The sequence below is a fragment of the Paramisgurnus dabryanus genome, chromosome 23 (genome assembly GCF_030506205.2).
Source record: "Paramisgurnus dabryanus chromosome 23, PD_genome_1.1, whole genome shotgun sequence".
NCBI classification, from domain to species: Eukaryota; Metazoa; Chordata; class Actinopteri; order Cypriniformes; family Cobitidae; genus Paramisgurnus; species Paramisgurnus dabryanus.
The window spans coordinates 10,939,618-10,951,665 of record NC_133359.1 but is presented as its reverse complement, the minus strand read 5'-3'; the positions used below and the strand labels follow the sequence as shown (position 1 = coordinate 10,951,665).

General features: G+C 37.4%; 1 protein-coding gene across 4 annotated transcripts in view; it reads right to left on the bottom strand.

The window, feature by feature from the left end:
- magi2b (membrane associated guanylate kinase, WW and PDZ domain containing 2b) overlaps positions 1 to 10,841 on the bottom strand; it is a 94,026-nt gene extending 83,185 nt beyond the window's left edge. For all 4 annotated transcript variants that reach the window (XM_065291930.2, XM_065291929.2, XM_065291931.2 and 1 more), the window contains exon 1: positions 10,242 to 10,841. In XM_065291930.2, coding sequence (XP_065148002.1) covers positions 10,242 to 10,539 — 298 coding nt within the window. In that variant the 5' untranslated portion in view covers positions 10,540 to 10,841. The remainder of the gene's footprint in view (positions 1 to 10,241) is intronic.
- Between the last annotated feature and the right edge of the window lie 1,207 nt (positions 10,842 to 12,048).

Below are 12,048 nucleotides of genomic sequence, written 5' to 3'. Positions count from 1 at the left end.
TTTAAAATAAGCATTTTTTCAAAAAAGTGGAGTAGCCCTTTAAAGATCACCAATCGTCCGATTCACAATTTTACATTTCTTTTGGTGTGTAAGTGTGCATTAGTGCATGTTTATGATATGCAAAAGGTACATACCCCAAAGTAAACAATGATCCGAGTTATCATCTCCAACGTAAATCTCTTTTCTTGGACTACAAAAAACACACGGATTGTATGCAACGCTTGGACTCACAGCCTGTAAGTTAATTCCTATTAGCATTGCATTGTGATCGAATCTTTAAAACATGGTAAAGAGCGTCACATTTCGGAAGTCAGAGGTATTCAGGCCAATCAAAATGTACAGATTAGCTGGCCAATCAGAGACACAGCGCTTTTCAAATCGATGAAATTTGTACAAAATCCGTGCATTTTATTATATAAAATACACAAAAATGTTTTGCAATGAAATAGGGGCACTTTAAAAGATATATAAAAATAAAAATTTTATTTATAAAAAAATTTATGTTGCAAATAACGTTCAATTACTCGCAAAGACCGATCGATTGGCTTTACAAGCCGTCATCATGTCACCATGTGTTGTTGGGTTTGCTTTTATATTGGATTTATCTGCTTTTGAACTTTAAAAGTGGCGGAAACCGTTGACTTGCATTATATGAATCCCGAAGCACTGCCGTTTCTGCAAAATATCTTCTTTATTGTTCTACGAAAGAAAAAATATCACCAACATATCAGTTGGCCTAAGGGTGTGTAAATAAACAGCAAATATTCATTTTTGGGTGAACTATCCTATAAAACGTCAATGCTCATGTGGGTGACAAGTGTATGAATTTGGCTTGCAAGACAACATTTCTCAGAACTTCCCCCCTTTTCTATCTCCATTACTTTCTGTCCTCTCTCTACAATCTATATCAATAAAACGTTGCAAAACACTAAAAAGAAAAATGTAAGGTCTGCCTGCCTGGTTGCACATTTTCCTCCATTCTAAATCAATCCATTTGTGGTTTGTGCAAATGATAAAAAAGAACGGCAAGTACATTACAGCACAATGTATTTCTTTGGCACACCGTAGCTTAAAATCGTACATTCAGCAAAAAGAAAAACAAATGACCCGTGCTGTTGCATTTTAACTCTTTTGTAAGGTAGGAGAGCTTTTTGTCTATTTGAAACAAACAATTCACATTTACCAGGCATGTTTCTACAGCCCATATCCGGAGTGATCAATCTCTCCTCTTTGTCAAATCAAGAAAAGCAAGAAGTGCTAATTATGGTTTTGAAGATCTGCCGCTGACTCACTTTGTTTATCCTGTGAATATGATTCACATTACAAAATCACTCACACCTCCAACTGTAACAAGACAAATGCGGTAAAATGATGTTATCTAACATATAAGAATCACTGGTAATATATCACTGCTGGTCTTATTCATACTTAGGGTTTAAGTTATGCATTTATTCATCCTGCATCATTTTTGCCACAAACCTGGTGGTTTGTTCTGAAAAGGCATCCGATTGCTTTTCTATGCAAATGGATTTCGTCTGGCAGACGATTAAAATCCCTTACACTTATACTGAAGGAGGGAGCCGAGCTATCATCTACATCCAGAATGTCACCACTCCACCATAGCAATCACCTAGAAACACCCAAACCACCGGAGTATAGCCTGTTTTTTACAGTGCACTTATTTCATTTTGCTTGCCATTTTTTATCATTCAAATTTGGCTAGTTGGTTACTAACACATTTTTCTTTGGTTTGACAAACTCAGAACACGTATCTGATATCACTTTATACAGACTTAAATAGCTTTTAGCGACTTGTGGAGTAAGTAACCACCTCAAACATCATGCTTGCAAGTTCTGCTATAGGCCTGGGCTAGAAACCACTCACATTCTCTTTAGAAAAAAGTGATTTAAAATGATTACAGGACATTTGCAATGAATGACTTGAGTGACTGGCCCATCATGCAAAAGACCAGGCACAGATTTCAAAGATGTCCATGACGTGTCAAATATGTCTCGTTGTCATGCAAAATCATCTGGGATGGCGTCCCACCCAACCGGTGTTGCTTTCTCTCACCATCTGCTGGAGGAAGGTCACTGTTATTTTTCCCTGAAAAACATCTTGGATTGGTGTGATTGCGGTATTAAGTGATCATCTTTTCGGCCTAATTTCATGTCATTGACACAATTTTCCCCTCAGCCAAAGTGTCTATTTCACATCTTGCTCATATTTCAGTATGACTATTAGATGAATGTGACCCATTCTCTAAAAAACATGATCTCTTTAAAGGGGACATTTCACAAGACTTTTTTAAGATGTTAAATAAATCTTTAGTGTCCCCAGAGTGCGTATGTGTGAAGTTTTAGCTTAAAATATCATATAGATAATTTATTATAGCATGTTTGGGTGTCCTTTTAAATGCAAATGAGCTGATCTCTGCACTAAATGGCAGTGTTGTGGTTTGATAGTGCAGATTGAGGGGCGGTATTATCCCCTTTTGACATCACATTGGGAGCCAAATTTCAATGAGCTATTTTTTACATGCTTGCAGAGAATGGTTTACCAAAACTAAGTTACTGGGTTGATCTTTGTCACATTTTCTAGGTTGATAGGAGCACTGGGGACCCAATTATAGCACTTAAACATGGAAAAAGCCTACTTTTCATGATATGGCACCTTTAATACTGACTGAGTAAGGTTGAATTAATGTGAAATCAAACTTTGATGCTCCTAATCTCAAATATTGATTATGAGACTTTAGTAGAGCTGCATGAGAATTAATCGCAACTAATTGTTTGCAGAATAAAAGTTTTTGTTTTCATCATATATGTGTGTGTATTGTGTATAATAATTATGTATATATATATATATATATATATATATATATATATATATATATATATAAATACACATGTATGTATAATTTTAAGAAAAAATATATGTATTTATTAAGCATTCATATTTATATATAATATAAATTATATATAAATATAACAATGTATATAAACATGTAAATATTTCTTAAATATATGAAGAGTTTGGTTCCAAAACGCATTAAATCCATTTTGACTAATTTCGGTATTTAGTTGATTAGTGGTATACACTGATTAAAAAAATAAACAATAATGGCATTACTTTGTCATATTAATAACACTGTGATTGCTGCTGTCATCACTGGGACGTCGTCGCTGAACTTTTTTGACGGCGATCAGCTGTAAAATGTTTTGGTCCTGCTCGATTTTCATTGACTTTCAGTAAAATAATGGAAAGTTTTTTATAAGATCCCCTGGGGTCAACGTGTTATCATGACAGAAGCTTGATGCTGTCGGGAGAACAAGCAACAGCCGGCATTTTTACGTCTCCAGAGTGCCTCTCATGTAAATTATTCCAATTTGATGGCTCACGTTTCTTCCCCACCAAAGAAAACCACCACAGGTGTATTAATGCCATCAAAAGTATTATTTTGTTTTTGTTTGTTTGTTGATCACTTAGTACAAAGCAAATAGGATTCTGTGTGTATTTAACGCGCCACCATTGTTGTTTACAATGCGTGGAACGGTGTGCTGTGATTTGTTGAGCGGATTTATTGCATTCTGCAGAGAAGGAAGACTGGCGTTTATCGCATTTTGGGAAAAAAGGGGAAAATATGACAGAATAACATGGCAGATATTGTATTTTGCGTAAAATTAAGAATTTAAGTTTAATACTGACCAGATACAATACTGATTTTCGCGGTAACTCATTTAAAAAAAAAATTGTTTTGGAACCAAACTCTTCATATATACATGCATGTGTGTATTTACATATAAATTATTATTACTATACATGATACACACACATATATATGATGTAAACAAAAAATTTTATTCTACAAACGATTAGTTGCGATTTATTGTCATGCAGCCCTAGACTTTAGCCTGGACTTCACATAGACTTTGACAGTTTATTGCTTAATGTTGTATTTTTAAGCATAAACTTTTCATTGCTATTATCTGATACACAGTGCACACAGTATCTGCATAGTGCAAACTGTACAATATCCGTATTTTGCATGCATTCATACATTTGTATTAGGGATGCTAAACAATTAATCGCGATTAATCGTTAGCAGAATAAAAGTTTTTGTTTACATCACATATGTGTGTAAACTGTGTATAATAAATATGTATATATATAAATATGAACACATTCATGTATAATTTTAAGAAAAAAAAATGTATATATTAAGTATTTATATTTAAATATAATATAAATTATACATAAATATACAAATGTATATACACATGTAAACATTTCTAAAACATATACATGCATGTGTGTACATTTATTTATACAAATTTATTATACACAGTTCACACACATATATGATGTAAACAAAAACTTTTATTCTGCTAACGATTAATCGCGATTAATTGTTTAGCATCCCTAATTTGTATAACAGACAGACCACCACAGGCACACACAGATATACCTAAATGGTCTCAAGAGGCGATTATCATTACCGACACCCTTGCCGATGTATCGATCTGCATGAGAATGAAAGCAAAAAAACTCAATTTGCAATGAACAACGTCTACCAGTTCATCTCTACCCGACCTGCTTTTCTTTGGCCTGACTACATGCATTTACTTCCTCCATCCAATCTAACATAAGCAAAAACAACAACAACAGTCTGAATTTCAAGTAAACATGCTCTGGGGATCAATTCTGGATCTCTGTGACAAAGCACACACTCTGGGGCATTGAAACAGACATTAAAAGCTCACAACCACATAGCGATTACTGCACAAAAAGACCTTTCTCTGCTCGCTTCTCTGACTCCAGGCTCCTAAAGCATCGCCTTTGTTTTGCGCCCCGCTGTCGAGCAATTCCACACGAGCAGACTATACCTCTTTAATTTGTGCATGCATCTCTAATCCCAAAACAAACACTTGGCTCATCTTCATATCCTACATAGTAATAATACAGAAACTGCAGGCTATAGCACAAACACAGAATGCATGCACAATGGATGTGCACAGCATCACGTGGCTCTTAAGTTAAAGCCGACTGTGGCATTTTTAATAGGTCGTGGACAAAACAAACAGTATGAGTGTGCATTTCGTAGACAATCTAGACTAAGAATACCTCTCATGGAGGACAGATGATGTTATTTTCCATTTTTTTTTTATCTTAATGATGCAAACTATTACTAAAATATTCCAAAATGCCTAAAATGATTTTCGCCTTTTCAACCTCTGTGATCTATGGTCAGATGTTTACAACAATGTAAATAACACAATGTTATAACTTTGACGTAATTTGTCAAATTTACATTCAAATCAAGAAAGTAAAAACTGTTAGGGCTCCTTGATTATGGAAAAATCATAATCACGATTAGAAAATCCACTTTAATAACTTAATGAGTACATGGTGGATTTATCATATTCGAGAGGGACTTAAAGACATAAAAAAATGATCTCTGCATCTTAAGGGAGAGCTACTAGTACTACTTGATTCAATGCATTTGTATAGTGTTGCCTTCAGAAGTGCCTTACAAACACAACGTGTGCATTTAAGAAAATTAAAGCCACTCTTTTTAAAAGCTATCCAGCTAAGTGAGATCTCAAAGGTCCCTACAGTGCACACAGCACCGAGACAAAATTAACTGCGCTACCATTCACATCATAACAGATGGCCGTGCATTTTTATGCACATATCCAAAGGATAAGTACTCTTATCATAATGAATAATTTACTATATATGCGTTCTCAAGCGGATTAGCAACGTAAACCATTCAGCTTCAAAAATCTTTAATAAAAACCAAAATCTTGCTTCACACGCACCAGCGCCCGTGTTTGTCATGTTAACATTCGAGGCAGCTGTCTCCGACATCCCGTGCGGTCGTAGTCGTGACTTAATAATGGATCAAAGAAGCTTCTGCGCCCTGATTGGTTGAGGTTATAGATGCTTCAATCACAACATCAGACGGATGCGCTGTCTGACGTGCACCTTGCGGTTCTGTCCGGATGATTGCAATCACTCATCACTCTCCAACGTTCAACACATTAAAACCATCATAATCCCAAATAGCAGCCTAGAGGGGTGTCGGATGGATCTGTTTTACAAATGAGGTGACACTTGGTTAGTGAGTGGAATATAATGGAGTTTTTATTTAGTATCGGACACAATATATGGATCAAATAGCTTATATTTACATTTTACAATGTGCAAAAAGCTAACGCAGGCTACAAACGCAGCTCTCTCAGGGAACCGTTTCAAGATCTGTAACCAGTCGGTATGGGATAAATATGTAGCGTTATTACTGGGACAAAAATGGCAGATATTGCTCAATTCAAAACATTTGCTTGCATAAATTTGGAAAAGATTTGGCAACCGTGCAATCCAAGAAAATCATTTAAAGCAAGCTCATTTGAGTGTACGTGCACGAAAACAAACATCAAACTAGTAGTTTGGGGAATATTGCTTGGTGTTAACAGCTTCCCTTTCTGGAAAAACAAACAGAAATCATCTGCCATTTAAGCACATGTAAACAACCAGCTTTTGAAATGCCTCTACTAAAACAAATAAAAACTTAGGCATGGTGGTATGGCGAGTTATCTAAAGTTAAACTAGTTACTATTCAGAAAATAATCTTTTTAGAGATTATATTGTTTAACCCAGTTGTTCCCAAACTGGGAGGCACAAGATGGTGCCGGGGACCCCAGTTTTATGACATTTTATAAAATACATTTATTTATCTTAAATTCTGTATCTTAAAGGAACAGTATGTAAGAAATTTATATCATTTTATCATAAAATGGCCCTTATATGTCACTAGACATTAAAAAAGAATTTTCATTTCAAATACTAATATCACTGACAACAGTGGTCTGGCCAGGATATTGTCATTTAAAAAGTTGCAGCCCTCAACTGATGTTTAGGTTGTCATTTTGTGTATTAGCCACCAGTCTTGTGATTGCAGTACCAGTTTTAGCCACAAGTTTTGTGATTGCAATACCAGTTTTGGCCACAATCCTACATACTGTTCCTTTAAATAAAAATCAAGAGCCCAATACACTTCCATAGTAGTCTCTTTTTCTATAAACGGTTTCTTCGGACGCACGTGCGGTGACACGATTACGCGTCTGGTCCGAACTTTACTTCCGGTTTTAGTTTTTTAATGGTCTGACTAGTTGCTAAACTGAACTCTTGAACAAATACCTCGTCGAAAATAACAAATGTTTTGGTTTCCTAGGTAATCTATGTGTTGTTGTTTTTTCTTGTTATATAAATAATAAAGAAATATAATAAAAACTACTTCAAAGGGACTTTGTTGTTATTTAGTTTTAGCGGCATTTACGGAAAGTTACGTGTGTTTCACGAAAGCCGCTTGTTTATGTTGTTACTGCTGAAACCGTCTGAATAAGACTCATGATTAGTTTGGATACAAACATTCCTTAAATATCTACCTTCGTGTTCATCATAACAAAGAAATTATACAGGTTTGTAACAACATGAGAGTAAAAAAATTATAACAGAAATTTCATTTTTGGGTGAACTATCCCTTTAAAGGTCCGAGAGCTTGTTGACCCTTTATTGAAAATCTACGCACGGTTTACTGTCCATGTCCAGAAAGGTAATAAAAAAATCATCAAAGTAGTCCATGTGACATCAGTGGGTCAGTTAGAATGTGTTGAAGCATCGAAAATACAGTTTGGTCCAAAAATAACAAAATTATGACTTTATTCAGCATTGTCTTCTCTTCTGCGTCAGTTGTGAAGCGCATGCGCGAGACTAAAGTCACGTGACTGCTGTGACACGGCTGACGTGTTATCTGGTGCGCCCCAGCTGTTTTTTTTTTGTGAGCGCTGGCTTCGTTTAGTCTAAGGGAGACGCTGTAAGTTTGAAAAACAAAATTGCAAACATGTCTGAGGATAACCCGTCATCAGTGTCACAGCAGTCACGTGACTTAAGACTTGCACATGCGCTTCACAACAGACGCGGAAGAGAAGACAATGCTGAATAAAGTCATAATAATTTTTTGTTATTTCTTGACCAAAAAAACCCAGATGCTTCAACACATTCTAACTAACCCATTGATATCACATGGACTACATTGATATTTTTATTACCTTTCTGGACATGGACAGTATACCGTACATAGATTTTCAATGAAGGGTCAACAAGCTCTCGGACTAAATAGAAAACATCTTAAACTGTGTTCAGAAGATTGGAATACAGAGTTTGGAATGACATGAGGGTGAGTCATTAATGACATTATTTTCATTTTTGGGTGAACTATCCCTTTAAACCTCAGAAAAACAAGGCTACTAACCAATAGCACAACATTGTATCATTTAATGTTTTGTTTAATTCTAAATTTGAGATTTTGTGACATACAACATTTTCTTTGGAGGGGATGCAAAGGGATGCACCCAAAAGGGAGGGGGGGCATGCCAAAAAGTTTGAGAATCATTGGTTGTTTTAATAACTAATGTAGAGATGATAATTTATTAAACGATGCTGATTGAACGTAGGGTAGTAGTGTATGTTCTTTATATAGATGGAGAGAAAAATGAAAGCGTTTGAGATGAAAGAAGAAGCTGAAATATTAAAAAGGCACAGATGAAAGAAAATGACTTCTAATTTAGAAATTACTACACGACAGATAAAAATTCATAATGACAATCATTATGACAGAATAATGGCTGTCACAGGAAAATGACACATCAAAGTGAAATAAGCTTTGTGTCATGTTTGCGTTATTCAGTTTGCGAATGCAACGTATTATATAACCAAATATTGCACTGCACAACTAAAACATAATGAGATTATATTTCTGATACTGTGTATCAAGGCAGACTTGTTAAAAACAGAAAGTGGATCCTGTAATAAAGCGAAGCGACACAGGATTATGTAAGAGACCACCAAACTAAATATTTTCTTGAATCCTGACCCAGAGAATTAAAAGAAAATATGAAAAACTACTTCCAAAATAAGACAGCGATAAACATGCTTATTTCAGATTAAACGTGATGGCCACCGGTCAAGTATGTGATATAAAAATGTGGTTGACTACTTAGCTTGATATTTATATAACTGTCAGAATTGGGTCATTATGACAAACCAGGCATCAAAGACCCTGTAGCCACCAAGACACAACAAAGTCCCAAACATGCACCAACACATACCCAGTACAGACACACCATCTCCCCCATAACATCAAAGCCAAATTCCTTACTCCACCAGATTTTAATCATTAAAATGAACAGAGAAAAGGAATAATTCATGCAAAAATGAAATTTTAAAACTCACCCACCTTTACATTGCATGACTTTCTTGCTTTGGTGGAAAACAAGATAGATTTATGCCTCAGTCACCATTCACAGTCATTGCTTTTTAACATTCAATGAAAGTGAATGGTGACCGAGATACATCTTCTTTCAACATGAAGGTTTGTAACAACATGAAAGTGGGAAAATGTTGACAGACTAATAATTTATGTGTATGTAATATCCCTTTAAGTGACCCTACACCATAAGTACGCCGTAAATCCCTTCGGGTCAAGAAACTCAACTGTGTCTTCCCAAAGCCAGTCAACATTTATCAAACTGGATTTTTCTAGACACCCATTGTTTACATGAAGAGATTTGTTTCCTTTCACTTGGAAGATTTTGTCCAAAACAATGTGACCATGCCTGAAAACTTAGCATTGTATACCAAAACGTAGTATCACGCCCTCAAATCCCATCACGGTAACCAACATCTGTATGAGGAGAACGTTACGCGTGGCTATAACATCACTCCTCCCATTCATACCATCATGATCTAGCGTTCATCACTGACTGAAATGCCGTCGTTTTATAAAAGCCGACACCAGTAAAATCGTTTACAAAAAGATTCGCCCACTCTGCCCATGGCAGACCCTCGGGGCAAAATATCTCAGACATGGGGCGGAACAACCCCCCGCCCCCTTGCAAACGATACCGCCAGCCATACGATCCAAACAAGGCTCAGATTTCATCAACATGTTTACGCGACAATAAGCTTGACTGTAACTTCTGTTGCCCATGGCGACGGTGGCACGTTCGCTGCTACAACGTATTAATCAATAATCGCGCCAATCACGTGCATTATAGACGGCAACAATAACGCGCTGGCACATCCAAACGCACATTTGTGCGTAAATCGGATTCAGACAAGAACAATGTGCAGACAACAGCATAGCGCAGATGTTTACGACGCGGCGCCGTATTCTCACCTTGCTTTACGCACTTCAGTCTGAACGGATCTTTGCAGTGCTTGATAACGGCCAACACATCCCTGATGGTGAGCCCCGCCACCGGCGTATCGTTGACCTCCAAGAGCAGCTCGTCCTGGGACAGTTTGCCGCTCTGGATGGCCACTTTGCCCTGCTTCACCTCGCCAAAGTACGGAAAATTGCCATTCTCGGCGCCCCCTTTCAACTCGAACCCCAGCTCGCCCTCCTTGCTTCGGGAGAGCACCGCTTCGTGGACTTTGTTGGTCCAGTGGTTCTTCTTCTTGAGACTCTTGGACATCGCTGACAGATGACTCGCCTACCAATGTGCGTCTGTCGGATGGCACCGCATCCCTGCCCCAGCGTGGCGTATCGGCGGTCCCGACGCGTCCTCAGACCCTCCGCGCCTGGCCGCTGCTCGTAATGTCCATGTTGCGTGCGGTGGAGCTGCAGCAGCAGTACGCAACTGTATGGAGAAGCACGCTCGCTTGCACGCTGACTGACGAGTGACCCGGATGTGATGTCTCGAGGAGGAGGCACGAGCGCTACGGCTAGTGTGCATTCCTTAAAGAAATCTATCTTTTTACACAAATGAAGATGTGGAATGAGTCATGCATGTTTATGCAGTCTACATAAATCGCTTTAGGGATGATTTCCAAAATGGAAGATACTATAGTAACTATATTAGCATTTATTGTAGTAAAATGTAGTATTCTAACTACATGGTATAGTATAATTACTATATTACCATATTGTAATTATACACTATTATATTCTGTGGTATATTAGCAATAGTTCATGGATAAACTGTGGTAAACACTGTAGTATACTTTAATATTACTAGGTTCAAAAGCACTATCCAGGAATCTTACTATACTTTTACTGTAGTAAATACTAAAGTATACTAGAGTATTTTTTCATAGCAGCGCTTACAACTAAAAATGTCAATATGCGCCAACACTAATCATAAAGGGAAACGCAAAACCTACCCAGATGTTCTGGCCCAAATGTGGCTTACATTAGGCATAACTGACCTAATTCTGGCTCTCTTCTGTTTACAGCCTTGTCTGAAACAGCATTCGGCTGAGTTGTGGTGTGAGCCAAGCAAAGAGCTCCTTGAGTCCTGGCTTGAGTTTGGTTTGCCAGAAAAATAAATCCTCTGGGTAGGTTTAGTTTTAGTCCTTTCAGTAGTCTTTTTTTGTTTAAGCAGTTGTTTTTCTAAATAAATAAGACTTATGTTCGAGTTAGAGCTTGACGGCAGCCCAATTTTCATTTCCAACCAAAACGCGACGTCTGTCTGATGTTAGAGCTTGACGATGGTTTTTGACGTCAACCCGGCTTTACATCTGTGCGTCAGGGCGATGTTGGGTTTTGACGTCAACTCATCATCATTAGATCATGATGTCAACCCAACCTAATAGCTTTACTTCATCAGACCGACGTTACAGCATGAAGTCAACCCATCCTATCAGCTTAATTTAGATCGACATTGGTTTTTGACGTCACCCCGACGTTACATATAGGTGTCAGGGCGACTTGGGGTTTTTACGTCAACTCGTCGTTACATCATGATGTCAACCCAACCTAACAGCTTAACTTCAGACTGACATTAGTTTTTGACATCAACCCAATGTTACAACTGGGCATCAGGGCGACGTTGGGTTTTGACGTCAACTCGTAGTTACATCATGACGTCAACCCAACGGAACAGCTTACCTTCAGACCAACGTTGGTTTTGGACATCAACCTGACGTTACATCTGGGCTTCAGGCCAACAATGGGTTTTGACGTCAACTTGTCGTTACATCAT